Source organism: Mercenaria mercenaria, chromosome 16 (genome assembly GCF_021730395.1).
Source record: "Mercenaria mercenaria strain notata chromosome 16, MADL_Memer_1, whole genome shotgun sequence".
NCBI classification, from domain to species: Eukaryota; Metazoa; Mollusca; class Bivalvia; order Venerida; family Veneridae; genus Mercenaria; species Mercenaria mercenaria.
In genome coordinates, this window is record NC_069376.1 from 25,466,935 (window position 1) to 25,484,100 (window position 17,166).

At 36.9% G+C, this 17,166-nt stretch overlaps 1 protein-coding gene across 1 annotated transcript in view; it reads right to left on the reverse strand.

The window, feature by feature from the left end:
• Nucleotides 1-17,166, reverse strand: part of LOC123540805 (solute carrier organic anion transporter family member 5A1-like) — a 57,523-nt gene that overhangs the window by 20,875 nt on the left and 19,482 nt on the right. The window contains exons 2-5 of the mRNA XM_053525815.1: nucleotides 15,310-16,232; nucleotides 12,040-12,360; nucleotides 2,524-2,688; nucleotides 301-381 (exon numbers count right to left, since the gene is read on the reverse strand). Coding sequence (XP_053381790.1) covers nucleotides 301-381; nucleotides 2,524-2,688; nucleotides 12,040-12,360; nucleotides 15,310-16,126 — 1,384 coding nt within the window. The 5' untranslated portion in view covers nucleotides 16,127-16,232. The remainder of the gene's footprint in view (nucleotides 1-300; nucleotides 382-2,523; nucleotides 2,689-12,039; nucleotides 12,361-15,309; nucleotides 16,233-17,166) is intronic.

A 17,166-nucleotide genomic window follows, 5' to 3' on the forward strand; every position in this document is an offset into this window, starting at 1 on the left:
TATCAATACTGCATACAGAAGGAAGAATTAAGTGGTTCTATTCTACCTGGTTACGTGCCTCTGCCTGAAATAATGCATTGGGAGGAGGGGCTTCAGGGGGTGGGGCTGGAGCTTTGAGGGAAGGAGGGGATGAGGGCAATCTGGGATCTTCTTTCATCATCAAACGCTTGAAAACAGCCATATGACCTAAACTGTTCTGATGTGACTTTAAACTCAATGATACAAAGCAAACAAATACAAGAATGAATTATATGATTATAACTGATATTATCAAGAGCTAAAACGGTATTTTCTTATTACCTTTAGGTCCCATCTGAAACCTTTTTAATAGAAAACCTCCCATCAACACACCAAAAACAGCACCAGGAATTGCAATTCCACCTGAAAAATACACACATAATGTTGACAATTAAAAATTATGATAAAACCATCATTCTAAAACGGCTCTGGGTTTGTTTGTTTTTTTGTCAGCTTAACAAAAAAGAAAGTCAAGCTCTGTATATAAATGCAATATTATATACCCTTCTCAAATGCGCTCATTTGATTGGTTGAAAGGGGTGCAGGCGCAGGTCCGCAAAAAAAGCGACACTGACCCGCAAAAGTGATAATGACTCTTGTGATATCACTTTTTCTTATATGTATGAACTATGGACAGTCAAATGAGTGCATTTGAGAAGGGCATACAATATAACAATAATTATAGACTTATGTTGAGGTCAATCAACTTAAGTCAATAACTGTATAATAATTATTATTATATCAATTACACAAAGTAGGAAATCAAGCATTGTTTATTCTGCAATAAACAATGGTTGATGTGCATATTGGTGACAGTGATTAGATATTCTTGGAAACATTATGATATCAAATAGCCACATGATGTTCAATTTTGTTTTGTTCTGTTAATTGTAAAAATAATTCAGAGTACATAATATTATAGCACATAAAATTGAATACAGCAGTGTCAGGATTTTGATATGTATTAAACCATAGACAGATAATGTCCGGTCCAGAGAAGTGAAATAATAGCATTCACTCATCACTGGGCAAAACCATACAAAGGAAAGCCTACCGATGGTCGTTTTATTTGTAAGTGGAATTGAAAAAAAAAATCATTGACAATTAATTCTTTTCCTTATCTTTTTGATAAAATAATCTTGGTAATTTCAGAAGTATCAGATTCTCTTCATAGCTTTTGATTACTTTCCAGTTCGTAAAATGAACTGTCTATTTCAAAGGGTGCTATTTAGATCAGTGGCAAAAGAGCGATATTGATAAAACCAAAACCTAAAAAAAAATGCAGAAATTATATCTATGAACTTTCTGTTCTACTGAAAATATAAATATATTAATATCTGGGATATTAAAATATGAGAACATTTTAATATTAACAGCAACCAACATGAAATGAGGCGTACCATGAGAAAACCAACATAATGCATTTGCGACCAACATGGATCCAGACCAGCCTGTGCATCTGGGCAGTCTGGTCAGGATCCATGCTGTTCACTAACAGTTTCTCTAATTGCAATAGGTTTTGAAAGCGAACAGTGTGGATCCTGACCAGTCTGCGCGGATGTGCAGTCTGGTCCGGATCCATGCTGGTCTCAAACGCACTATGTTAGTTTTCTCATGGTGTGACTCATTTCAAATCTGCAGTCTGAAATCGTATTATAGGAAAATACAAATATCATTGAAATTAAAACCATAATTTGCATTATAGAACTCCATTTTGTAATAAAAGATTGCAAAAAAGTGTCACTTTCACAAAGGCGCAGTCTTCTATTTTTGCAAAATCTAGAATAAAAATATCAAAACTATATTCCACAGGTCTATACAAACTTTCTTTAATTATAATGAATTTCAACCTGTGACATTAACCCACATTCACTCTCAATTCACCCACGTCCTTCCCACGTTCACCCTTATTCTTCCCATGAAAACGAAGGTTATCAAGTTAAAAATAACCACAGAAGTAATTATATTTGTATAAAAAAACGTAACCATTATATTTTCAGACAGAATTATATAAAAAAAATCTTCAACTCCTGAACATCTTCAAAACATTAAATCTGGACTTTCTGCTACCAAGAAGAACATATTATTTGCAAGAGAAAATTGCAAGCTAGTGGAAATGTCTAAATAAGCTGTCACAAGACATTCATTCTTTTTCAGTTACATCAAGATTTTTCCCATCCCATAAAGGTTTTTCTGTTTAACTTTTAGCCTGCCGGCGGCACATGATTCTGCCTTTGCGACACGTGTAGATCATGATCAGCCTGCACATCCATGCAGGCTGATCATGGTCTGCACTGTTTGCTATTCAGTCCGTAAATTTTCAGTAAACACCCCTTCGAACAATAAATGGCATTGCCCAAACTGAATGATGGACCAGTCCATATTATAAATTTAGCAGGCTAAGACTTAAGTAAATAATTTGTCTGGTTCTCAAAAGACCAAATTTTCTCTCAATTCTAAGTAAAGGTCAATCTTAATTCTAAGTAAAGGTCAATCTCAACTTACCTGTGAACAAAGAGGCTTCGGATTTACTTGTCCCGAACTGTGTCTCGATATATTTTGGCAGGAATACGACAAAGCCACTGACTATAGAGATTTCACAACAGATGCCAAAACTTGTAACCAGGTAGATCTTGTTCTTTAGCAGGCTTAGAATGGACTTTGGAATGTCTGGAAAAAAAGGTAAAAATATTAAGAAATAATATTTGGAAATATTAGGAATAATATTAGGAAATATTAGGATATAGTATTAGGAAATAATATTTGGAAATATTAGGAATAATAGTAGGAAATATTAGGATATAATATTAGGAAATAATTTTGGAAATATTAGGATATAATATTAGGAAATATTAGGAATAATAGTAGGAAATATTAGGAATAATATTAGGAAATATTAGGAAGCAACAATTAACATCCTCCTCACACAAAACAAATCAAGCAAGAACAGTTTGTAAAACATGACTGTATGCACAACATGATAGATCTGTCCCATTTTCAGTCCCATGATAACAATGGCCTTGACCTTTGACCTACTAAAACAATTGGGGTCATCAACTTTATAATATAAGCTCAATTATGTTATCAAGTTTGAAGATACTAGGTCAAGTGGTTCTAAAGTTATTGAATGGAAATTAACTGTTTTCAAGGTTCAGTGCCCCGTGACCTCGACCTTTTTCTTTCTGACCCTATTAACAATAGGGATAATCTACAGCATATGCCCAGTCATGCTCGTAAGTCAAGCAGATCTCAAGTTACTGGGCAGAAACTATTTGCTCTATGCCGTGGCTGAAAAGTGCAAAGAGCAATATACCCCACTTCTTGGAAGGGGGCATAATAATCAACAAAAAAACGCCAACTTTGATTGGGGCAAGAATTTTAAATACAGCAACAGAAGTGTATGATGATGGCTACTCTCGGTCACAAGGTGTGCAGAAAAAATCAGAACTAGTTATTTGTACCAATAAATTTTACCAGACGACTCTTCACACATAGGAGGACAATCGAATTCTCAACAGTGAAAACAGTAGTAAAATGTTAGACAATCAAAGATGGGCTTAAATTTTGCTTCAAAATTATATTATACTGGCACATCCTCATGCACCAGACCAAAGCAACTCGTAATTTCAGTTGACAATTTACACTAAAAATGCACTCACCCGCACCCTCTATCAACTGTTAGCCATCATCACACATCTTCATTTACCCCAGACATCACTTGTAACCAAAACAACAGCTCTCATCATCCTCATACAAACATTTAATCACCATCATACATTTCCTTTTACCTCAAAACTACTCTTCCTGTCACTCTCATACAAACATTTACCCCAAAAAGTACTCATCACCCTCACATATTCAACCACCATCATACACCTCCATTTACCCCATACAGCAACTGTCACCCTTAAACAAACAAAAAAATCACCATCAAACATCCCCTATGTACCCTAAAAACAGTACTTGTCACCCTCATACAAACACTAACCCAATTAAACCAGCACTATTCACCCCCACACATAAATTCAAACTACCATCATACATCTCAATTTACACCAAAACTCCACTTATCACCCCTACACAAACCAGAACAACCACAAAACCCTCGTAAAATGAATATTAAACAGTACTTAAATCAACCCTCAAAACAAGTTAAAAGTCCCAGCTTCTCTACTTCTTCATGGTGATCTAGTTAACTCCTATTATCTCCATGAAATCTAAACCCCTGAGAGTATGAATCAATTTGCATTAAAATGGAAGCATTTCTGAAATCAACCAGATACATCTCTCTGGACAGCTTACAGCAGAAAATCTGTCAGTGAATGTCTGCAGGGTTTTACAATGACATTCTGTTTAATATTCCAATATTCTAATGTCTGATTTACCTGTTCCATAACAAGATTTTATGTTGATCAGCTTTTAAAGTGGTCTTCAATTGCAGACTTATTTTATCCACAGGTTAAAATTATAACATGGAAGCTGTGGTCTGGTGGTTAAGGTTCGGTCACTTGACCCCAGTGTCATGGGTTCAATCATGCCTACTGGTATGATACCAGTACTGGTTTCTCTAGGAAGTGGACTCAATAGTGGTCCAAAAAATATTGAAGCTTTCTATAAAATCGAGCCAAAATAAACAAGAGCCGGTAGAACATGAAATGCCCCCCTTGATGCATTCAGTAATTGCACAAGGAAGAGAAATTATTTGCTCACTGTTAACAAAAGTTCAACTGTTCTGGTTCAATGTGACCTTGACATTTGACTTATTGACCTTAAAATCAACAGGGGTCACCTGCTGGTCATGATCAACCTCCCTATTAAGTTTCGTGATCCTATGCCCAAGCGTTCTCAAGTAATCATCTAGAAACAGTTTACCTGTTCCATGTCACTGCAGGGTTTTTTCTCACCATTTTGGGAACACTGCCAGTACCCATAGAATTGGGAATTTCTTTGATAAAATTTGGGTTAAACGTTAATCACAAATCATTTCATATGACTTTAATACACAATTGTTCATACCTTTGCTCATAATATTTTATCTGTATCACACTGACAATGAGTCTGGTATTACATAATTGTCCATTTTTTTGACAATTCTTGTCCGATTTTGATATTTTTTTTTCCATAATGTAAATTGGGGAAAAAATATACTATTTTGCATTGGGAACGGTACCGTTTTCCGGTAATGCTCATATAAGGAAAAAAATCCCTGCACTGTAACCTTGACCTTTTACCTACTGACCTCAAAATCAATAGGGGTCATATACTGGTCATGATTAACCTTTCTATCAACTTTCATGATCCTTGGCCCAAGCTTTCTTGAGTTATCTTCTGGAGACCATTTTACTGTTCCTGGTCATTCGGAAACCATTTAACTGTTCCTGTCCAATGTGACCTTGAACTTTGACATACTGACCTCAAAATCAATAGGGGTCATCTGCTGGTGATGACCAACCTCCCTATCAATTTTCCTGATCCTAGGCCCAAGCATTCTTGAGTGTTCTTCCGGAGACCGTTTTACTGTTCCTGGTCACTGTGACCTTGACCTTTCACCTACTGATCTCAAAATCAATAGAGTCATCTGCTGGTGATGACCAACCTCTCTATCAACTTTCATGATCCTAGGCCCAAGCATTTTTGAGTTATCAACCGGAAAATGTTTAACTGCTCTGGGTCACTGTGGCCTTGATCTTTGACCTACTGACCTCAAAATCAATAGGGGCATCTGCTGGTCATGACCAACCTCTGTTTAAACTTTCATGACCCTAGGCCAAAGCGTTCTTGAGTTATCATCTGGAAACCGTTTAACTGTTCCGGGTCACTGTGACCTTGACCTTTGATCTACTGATCTCAATATCAATAGGGGTCATCTGCTGGTCAGATTATCAACCTCCCTATCAACTTTCATGATCCTAGGCCGAAGCGTTCTCGAGTTATCATTCGGAAATGGATTGGTCTACATACCGACTGACCGACAGACTGACCAACAGACAGACATCTGCAAAACAATATACCCCTCTTTCTTCGAAGGGGGACATAATAAGTATAAACTAAAATACATGGCAAAATGTGTGGTCTTTAGAGCCAAGTGGTCTCTGTTGATAGGTCAGATCTGCCTATAACTGATGAAAAATCTGACCTTGAAACAGGTGGTTACATGTACTTCCGATTTTCAAAAAAAAACAAAACAATCAATAGAACAATGATTGCTCGACATCACAAGGGTATGAGCAAAATGCTCAAGTAACCTATAACTTTGCATAATCCAAACTTAGGATTTTTCAACATAAAGGCAAACAATCAGGGATCACATTTAATTGGTGGGGTGAAACAAATATCCTCTATAATTTACACTTTGAAACTATAGCAAAATTGTGTTTTGCATTTTGATACCAAAGGTCTTTACTGACATAAAAATGAAATTCTAAACAAACCTATACTGGATCTTGTAAAGGTATGACACCTTAATTTTGTTTTGAAAAAATCCTTTTCCAGAACTGATGAACTGGACAGTAGGTGCAGTCAATTCTGGTTCAGTCAAGTTACGTCCCTCTCCAGAGGGTATATCTCCATTCATATGCATGTCACTTTATCATAAAGTTTACTGCCACGATGGGCGTAATGGACTAACATCACGAAAGGCATTATGGGTTAACATCACGACAGTAAAAACAGAAATTATTACTAGAATTATTCACAATCCATTAACTCCTATTATAATGTCTGCAAGAATAACGAAACTGTTTTGACTGGCTAGGAATTAAAGTTGGTTTTCTCAACATTATGAAATATAGAGGCAAGAGTTAGCCATTCGGAGCCATCTTCTTTTCATAAGAAATTCAAAAGATAAGAAGATTCTTTCAGAAGCATAGAATGTAAGCAAGCAAAAAAAAAATATTGATAAATAAATGAGCCAAGCCATGAGAAAACCAAGTCTGGTCAGGATCCATGCTGTTCGCTTTCAAAGCCTATAGTAACAAGGCAGTCTGAAAGACAGCTAAATCCCCCGCCACTGCTATGGATAGTGAAAGGGTAAACCTTTGATTTTAGCTGTGACCTTGACCTTGAACTGACATGGCTGACTCATGAATTCTGCACAACGTCTTGATGAGGTGATCATTTGACCCAAGTTTCATGAAAATCCTTCAAGGGGTTTAGGAGATACAGAGCTGAAACCTTTGACCTTCAGTTGTGACCTTGACCTTGAGTTGACATGGCTGACTCATGAGTTCTTGATGAGGTGATCATTCGACCCAAGTTTGATGAAAATCCTTCAAGGGGTTTAGGAGATACAGAGGGGACACCAAATGGAAGGCTCAAACCTTCATGGTTGACTCATAATTTCTGCATATCGTTCTGATGAGGTAATCATTTGACCCAAGTTTTATAAAATTCCTTCAAGGGGTTTAGGAGATATAGAGCAGACACGAAATGGAAGGCTCAAACCTTTGACCTTCAGTTGTGACCTTGACCTTGAGCCGACATGACTGACTCATAAGTTCAGCACATCGCCTTGATGAGGTGATCATTTGACCCAAGCTTGATGAAAATCCTTCAAGGGGTTTAGGAAATACAGAGCGGACACAAAATGGAAGGCTCAAACCTTTGACCGTAAGTTGTGACCTTGACCTTGAGCCGGCATGACTGACTCATGGGTTCTGCACATCCTCTTGATAAGGTGATCATTTGACCCAAGTTTTATAAAATTCCTTCAAGGGGTTTAAGAGATATAGAGCGGACACAAAATGGAAGGCTCAAACCTTTGACCTTGAGTTGTGACCTTGACCTTGAGCTGGCATGGCTGACTCATGGGTTCTGCACATCATCTTGATGAGGTGATCATTTGACCCAAGTTTCATGAAAATCCTTCAAGGGGTTTAGGAGATATGGACCGGACATGATTTTGTTACGGACGGAAGGACGGACGGAAAGACGGACGGATGCAGACCATTCCTATAATCCCTCCCCCACGGCGGGGGATTAATTAGAAAACTGTTAGTGAACAGCATGGATCCTGACCGGTCGCAAACCCACTATGTTTGTTTTCTCACGGCACAGCTCAAATTAATACCATAAATCATCATTCATGTGTGTGTTCTGGTTTAACATCTTTTTCAACAACTTTTCAGTCATATAAATGACGGTGTCTACTTGTAGCAGTGAGCACAATGCCCAACTTCATAGTGCTGCCTCACTGGAATATCACGCCGTACACACATGGCATGCTACCCCACCCAGTCACATTATACTGACACCGGGCTGACCAGTCCTAATACTGTCCCCTTAATTCTGAGCCAAGCAAGGAAGCTGCTAGTACCATTTTTTACGTCTCTGGTATGACGCGGCCGAGGATCGAACCCACGACCTCTCGCACTCGAAGCTGACGCTCTACCGCTAGGCTACCTAGGTGGTTAAATCATCATTCATATACATCCAGTACCAATGCCTTTACAAAGTTTGATGATAACAAGTGCAAGTGTACTCAAGATATAGAGCATTTAAAAGTATTACCTAATCGAAGGAAATATTCCAGAATGCTTGATTTTCTCTACAATCATTAACAATCATTGACCTCTGAGATGAAAAACACCAGCCCTATAACTTTCTCAATTGGCAAGAAAAAACACAACAACACAAAATCGATTTAACACTTTCAGGACTGATTGATATTAGTTTCCACTCATTACAATTAATTGCTGCTTCTAGCAAAGCTAGCAAATAAATGAAATTAATGTCTCTGTTACACTGGCTTTCAAGAACATTAGATTACAATTTTGACTGTGACCCTTTTTACAAGAAGTGTTGTTTTTACCTGACGTTGCTAGCAAATAAGAAGACCTTCACACAGCGACTGAGATAATTCTGGACTGAAGACACAAGCCATCATTTAGGACAAGTTTCACTTTATGGACAGTGATTCTGGATGATCTGCCAGCACTGCAAGTGGTAGACGCTCAGGATTTTAGGTGAAGTACAAGTGGACCTGATCAAGTGCCAATGTCTGATTTTGTATGATGAATTTATTTCTGCTTTTTTTATCTTAAAGACAGAAGGCACTGTGAAATCATTCGAATTCGCAGGCACAAACGGCTAAAAAGACATTTTCGCACGACCTTAAATTCACCCATTATAATTCCAGATTTTGACATTTTGAGAAAGAATGAAACCCGGGATGAGCATAAAATATACATATTACGTAAAGGAAAATAAATTCGGAAACCCATTAAGTATTTTAACAGATAATTCATAGCACAGTTTTAAATTCGCGCATCACTCTTAGCGCGAAACATGCAGAAATTCATCTTACTTGAACAAATGTGATTTCAAAGTAAATTAATTTCTAAGCTTTACATGTCTCCTTTACACGTTTACATTCTGTGAATTGTTTTGGTAAGGCTGCTGTCCACAAAAGGTACTGGGAAACATCAGTAATTTCTGAGCTATGATTTCAAACAAAAACACAACATAAAAGAGACTGTCCAATGGATGAAGACTGCTTTGAATTGATATATCTTCCACCAAAAATCTAAAAGTCATTCACTCGATTATCTAGTGTGGGCAACAAACTCGCAAAAAAATAGCGAAATCCATCAATATTATTGACAACATCAAAACAAACTGACATTTTCCTTATGTAATCAAGATGAATGAATGCCTATATATCAACTGTATCGCCTAACAGTGTTCAGAAAGATAGATCTATACGACTGGTATTGTTTTACATGAAACAAAGCCCTTTGTTGCTATGGAAAATATAAAGAATTACAGCGTAATGTTTAACAAATTAGGCAATATATCTAACATTTCCTAAGACAATAATGCTTTATGCTTCAACTGAAACACCATACTAATGGTATGTAAAAAGTGAGAAATCTCTTCTCAATGCTTCAAATTCATCAACTAAAATTCTACTGTGAGAGATATCTGTTCCAGATGTGTGTAGCAATTTTAAACAGAAAATTTTAAACAGAAAGATCTATACCATGCCAAAAATCAAAACAGGTGGTCTGACAGAGGTTATGTAATGGATTTACCCTAAAAATTCAAAGGCAGATAATCAGATAATCTATTCACATTCACTGAGTATGTAATACACATAAGAAGAATATAGTTATCAAGCACATTTTTGCAGAATATGTAATTGTGGTCCACAAAACAGATGATTTTCTTTTGATCTAGCCTATACTAATAGTAGGCATGGATGGGGACTTAATAGCAATTAAATTTCTTAAAATTATGATTATCTCCCTTTAGTCCATTTTTTTTTTACAAGAAACCTCTGAAGATTTTTTTAAAAAACAAATTAATTCTAAAACTAACAACAGTTATAAAACTTCCCTGCTGGTTCAGATTTTTTTTTTGGTGGGGTAAACAAAACTCAATTTACATCTTAAAGGGATGTAATTATAAGAAATAAGTAATACATTTTTTCATAATAAGAATCTAATTCTATGTCATGAGGCTTTTTATTCCTTAAAAAAAATATATTTCAGGTCCTCTGGGATCACTAAGCATGATCAATGTTCTTGTACAACAGAATTCTGTTTTAAGCTGGTGCTCGATGGTGTGTAAGAACTGTTCAATTCCTTCAATTCAAACAAGCCTGCTGATCTTTTTCCTTGATAAAAGCTTGTTTTTCAGAAATTCTTCCAAACACCTCTCAAAGCAGACTTACAAATGAATTGAGCCGTGCCATGAGAAAACCAACATAGTGGCTTTGCGACCAGCATGGATCCAGACCAGCCTGCGCATCCGCGCAGTCTGGTCAGGATCCATGCTGTTCGCTAACAGTTTCTCCAATCCCAATAGGCTTTAAAAGCGAACAGCATGGATCCTGAAAAGCCACTATGTTGGTTTTCTCATGGCACGGCTCAATTATAAAACTGAAGACCTGTACAATACCCAATTTATATGATCAGAGTATGACAGAAGCATAAATAATTATTCAGAAAGCTTCTAGTTGAAACAGAAGAAATGACAGAATCTATAAATCACACAGCCTTTGTTTCAGAACAAATGGCAATCCATAACAAATTACAGAGGAAACCAATGTTTCCTCATTACAATGCATACAATTTCAAGGATTTCTGGGAAATGATTCTCTGAAGCTGGGTCAATCAGTGCTCTGATGATGTATTGCAGTGAAGTTATCTATGCTCTTTAAGGAAGTTAGCTAGCAAATCTATGACTAAGAACAAAATCAAACAAGAGCTGTTTCTAAAACACAAAAATTGCCGTGATGGCCTGTTGGAGGCAGCCCAAAATGTACGTCTGTATGCTGTGACCTTGACCTTTGACCTACTGACACCTAAAACAATGGGGTCGTTTACTGACCAAAGGCAATCATCCTAAAATAGTTGAAAACTCTAAGCCAAACAATTCTAAAGATTTTGAGTGGAAACCATTTTCAGTCTTAAGGTCACAATGGCCTTGACCTTTGACATACTGAACCCTTTAATATTATGCTTCATCTGCTGACTAGAGGCAATCTTCCTATCAAGTTTGACAGTCCCAGGCCAAAGTAATCTTTAGCTATTGACTGGAAAGTATTTTAAGCCTCAAGGTTACCGTGACCTTGAACTGATCTACTGACCCCTTAACTTTGATGGGTCATCTTCTGACCATATGCAATCACTTTATCATGTTTGAGAACTGTAGTCTAAAGTAATCTGCAGTTATTGAACAAAACTATTTTCCATCTCAAGGTCCCAGTGATCTTGACCTTTAACATACTGACCATCAAATGTGGCCTCTAGTGTTAGCAAGGCTTTCCTACTATCTGACCTAGTGACTTAGTTTTTGACCCTAAATTACCCAGTAAGGAACCCGTCTGAGATTTTCTCAAGTTTCATTAAGAATGGACAAAAGTGTAACATAAAGTGTTTACAGTCAAATTGTTTATGACAGAATGAAGGTGGACACAGTGTGATCACAAGCAGAGCGCTTGAGAAAATTGTGCTGTGGTGAGCTAAAATGATTTCAAAATATTTTCATTAGGCCCTCAATTCAGTAAGTTCTACCCACCTTTTGCATCCTTCCCATAATCCTCACTATTTGTCTGGCTATCTGTGGTGCTCGGACTCAGTAGGTCTTCTCGCGCCTTGCTCTCTAGAACCTTCCTCTTCTCGCCCACTAGTACTTGCGGAAACATCAGAAACGGCACAGCTATACAGAAGAGCACCACCCCACAGATGATGAACCCGCCCCACCAGGCTCCGATCCACCGGGGATGAGCCGGTGAGAGGTCAACCTTGTAGCTGAACACATCAACATAGAACTGCAACAACAATGCACCCAGGGCATAGCCCACAACTGGGCCTAAAGCTCCAGTAGCGTATGTGAAGGCTGAAATGAACAAATGAATGTTTGGTTTAAATTATTTCATGTAGGATCACAGGAATAATGTTTTGTTACCATGACAACTAAGCATTTGTTTCTTTCCTACAATCTACAACAGTCTGGTGATACCTCTTCTACTGGACATATTTATAAAGTACTTATCTTCCTTCATTTAACTGACATATTACAGAAACTCTATCGCTTATTTATTGTATAGTTACTTAATTTACACAACATGTCTTTAGTTCTTGCTAAAATACAGCAAACCTTGTATACAATGACCTTGTTTGGGAATGCCAAAGTGATATTTATGTTTTTGCATATTGAGAAATCTTTAAATTCATGGGGGTACTAATTTTCGTGGATTTCGTGGTTGCATCAATCCACTAAGTTTAATCCCAACAAACAAGTAAAATTCCCATTCATTTTATGTTCAAAAGTTAATATCCATGAATTCATATCCCAACAAAATTGCCGTTTTGACCAAAACCATGAAATTTCATGCCCACGAAATTTAATGATTTTACAGTATCAATGTTTAAACTGGAGATGAAACTTTAGCTATTGTCAGTCTGGTGGTATCTTGATCACAGAGGATATCTGTTCACAGGTGGTCTCTTGTCAACAGGTGATCTCTGTTCACAGTTGGTCTTTAGAACAGAATTTGATTAACCACAGTTTGCTACTAATTACACTTTAAAGGTCACTTTGTGAGAACAGCAAAAAGACTTTTTTTTGAATAACTTACCTGAGTTAACTATATTTTTAAAACTAATACTGGTTATAAAATGCTTGAAAAAGTAACTGAAATAGGTTACATAACTTAAAACAGTTACACCCCTGACTGTACTGGAAGCATTTATGATAGTTCTACAGCAGAGATCGCAGGCAACAACTGCTTTTGTATGTAAACCAAATGTTTATGTCTAAAATGATGTTTCCTTCCCATGGGAAATTATCTTGATGTGATTATTGGCACAGAATATTACTAAGATGCCACTGGTCAAAGCTCTTACATACAGAACTAGGTCAAGGATTACAGAAGAGAAATAACTAATTCATACCACAAAAACACCTGGACAGGCAATGAGCTAAGTTTCTTTTGTCCCTTGCAAAAATGCATGTAAAAGCAGGCTAAAGGTTAATATAAATACTGGCACATTGTACTGCTTTCTTTTAGTTTTAATTTACTGTGGCAGAAATCTGTATCCATGCACCCTCCTTTAAAACTTTAATAATGGAATTTTTGAATGCTTCAACATATTCAGGTAGTTCTGCATGTTTGGGTTAAGAACTTTCCTACATTTATCAAACCTTCATGTCTATTTTTCATAATACAGTAAGAAAATTCAGCTAATCTTAATTTTTTGCCAAACTGGTTTTTAACCCTTAGCCTGCTGCAGGCGAATTTAACAGCCTTTGCAAACAGCTTGGAACCAGATCAGACGCCGATTAAATCGGCGTCTGATCAGGTTCCAAGCTGTTTGCTACTCTGACAATATTTCTTCAAATTTTGGAGCAAATTGAATGAACTTTACAATTTTAGCAGACGACATTTCCAGCAGCCGATAATTTATCTAGCAGGCTAAGGGTTAAAAAAAAATTCTAGTTTTTACAAGAAATCCTCTCAATGAGAGTCTATATTTTGATGCATTTTTGAGTTTGAAAAAAATATATGACCATCACAAACAGTAAAGGGTTTGTGCATTAGTAACAATTTTGATTTGTTTTCATCAGTTTATTATTATTAGGAATCTAAAAACTCTTATTTTGTCTATAAATGATTTATAAGAAAAAAAGGAAATAGAATAGCATTGTCTGAATGATGGACTGGCTATGTTTTACACTTTTTCAGTGAAAATTGCTCATACCTAATACTTTGAAAAAATACCGAATATTTTGAAAACATAATTGAGCCGCGCCATGAGAAAACCAACATAGTGGGTTTGCAAACCAGCATGGATCCAGACCAGCCTGCGCATCTGCGCAGTCTGGACAGGACCCATACTGTTCGCTAACAGTTTCTCTAATTGCTATAGGCTTTGAAAGCAAACAGCATGGATCCTGACCAGACTGCGCAGATGCGCAGGCTGGTCTGGATCCATGCTGGTCGCAAACCCGCTATGTTCATTTTCTCATGGCGCGGCTCAATTATGTATCTATATACGCTTTCAATACACATACAGTTTAAAGGATTCTTAATATAACTGCTTATCTATGGATAGTACACCTTAAGCCATAAACTCTGGAGCAACAGATGTGCAGAACTACCTTAAACAGAACTTTCTGGTACTTAAATCCTGTATTACAAATCCTGAAAAATGAAAACTAATGAGAAATGCAAAATGATTACATTCTGTCTGTTCACTTTAATGTAAGCACCCTGTGACCTTTTTTTAAATTCAATACCAGGGAAAACTTAAGGAGGCTAATTCAATTCAGAAAAAAGTGAAATCAAGCAGATATGAGCCGTGCCATGAGAAAACCAACATAGTGGCTTTGCGACCAACATGGATCCAGACCAGACTGTGCGGATCCATGCTGTTCGCTTTCAAAGTCTATTGCAATTAGAGAAACTATTAGCGAACAGCATGGATCCTGACCAGACTGCGCGGATGCGCAGGCTCTTGACCAGACTGCGCAGACGCGCAGGCTGGTCTGGATCCATGCTGGTCGCAAAACTATGTTGGTTTTCCCATGGCATGGCTCATATATTCTCTGAAGATTATATATGTGTACTAGCTTTTAAACAAGATATATGAATCCTACAGGGACTTGTCTTAAAATTCTGTTAAGTTGTGAATAAATTTTGACACAAGACATTCATCTTACTGCCAATTAACTACATCCAGCTAAAGACATACTATTCCCTGTACATACATCCAGCTCTTAAGTACTGTATACTGTATGAAAAATAAAGTTACATTTCGAGCTATGGTAACAGCAGATACTTACCGAGGTAGGCTGGAGCCTTGTCCTTTGGAACGTGATTGTCAATGTATGTAGTCCCTAGAGTAAATATCGGAGTGCCTCCTGTACCTATCAATATTTGCGCTGTTATCAGAATTAACACATACGTTAGGTTACCGGCATTTTTATCGATACAGTTTTCATCTGAACGTTTTGATCCAACTATTTTACAAATGTTTTCATCTGTCGAGTTTGAAATAATTCCTTGATGGACAGTATATTTTTTAGCAATGATATGCGGTAGAGCGAATAAAAGAGCACCAAAACCCATCAAAACAACACCTTTCCCGATCCAGCGGGGAATGTGACGTCTTCCTCCAAAGTATGAAATAAAAATCACAGCTACTAAACTCCCGAATTCATATGACGCCGCTATTAAACCTGATATTGAACTTCCAATTTCGAAGCGTTTTTCAATGGTTGTTATCACACTGTTAAGATACCCTGTCGACAGTGTTCCCGACATTGTTATTAACATACACATAAAAATCACAAATAACTTGATATTTGCACACCCCTGAATGCATTTTGGTCGGAATTTTCCGATTCCACATTGTCGGTCATCCAACGAAATAGGAATCTGGCACAACTGATCGTCAATTATCACGTCTCGTTCTATACCTCCCTTAAGTAGCTTTGATGCGCTACTAACAGAATATCCACTTGTTGAACTCTCCACACCTAATGACCTTTGACCCAAGCTCTGACCTCCTGGAGTTGATGCCATGTCCGGTATAGGTGAAAATACAACTTGACTTTTACAAGGTAAGTCAATACTAGCTGGTCTCTTTGCCGTTGCCATGACCCTGATGTTTTGAGGAAGGACCTTGACCTTCGGCCTTACTCAAAGCTGAATTTCACAGCAACGATGACCCTTCAGCAATGGTCATTCTCTATCCAACATCATCCTGTAAAAAAAAAAAAAAACTTATGAAATATGACAAATAAGGATTTAAGCAAAATACATTTACTTTCAACCAAACGAATTCAGTCTTGTAAACACCATTATCCTAAACATACTGTAATACAGTACAAATTACTCACTGACGCGTGAATACGATATGACATTTCAGATGTCATAATAATGGCTCTAACAACCTAATTTCAAGCAATATTAGACAAAGGGTGATATAATTTTATGTCAGACCCAATAACAGGAATAATAACTTATTTAGCAGGGAAAGATTTAGTCAGCTTTAGACTTAGTAGGATTTGCAACAACTGACATATTTATCGGACATCTAGTTTTTAAGGTCATTTTTGTTAACATTTGGCCTAAAAATATGAATATAATCTGGGTCTATGAAATAAATTGTAGTTGAGGTTTTTGTTGTTGAGTATGGAATACATGGGCACGTTTCAAATGTGTGTGGAGCCCGAAGCCTCTGTGTGTATAAAGTTTAAACATGAGATAACGAATAGAAATTTGATCTTCACAAACCATGCAACATTTACAGCTTTTATTTGTTAGAGCTGACTTTATTAATAACAAGAGCTGTCCATATGACAGCACGTTCGACTTTTCTCAGTGCTTGACTCTGAATTAGAGCTTTGCCAGTAAATTTAAGCTTTATAAAACTTTAACCAAAACATTCTAAGTTAAAAAGGGGCATAACTCTCAAAATTCAAAATCAGAGTTATGAGGATCTTTTCTCCTGGTGTAGACTTTGTTAGTATTAAATAACTTTTTAAAGTTTCAAGTCAATAGCTTTGATAGTAACAGAGATATTTGACTTTATTAAAAACTTTACCAAAAACATTTCTTCAAAAAGTCGCGCTAAAAAAAAACTGGTCAAAAAGGAAAAACGACTTAGTTATAAAATCATACAAACATTTTTTAAC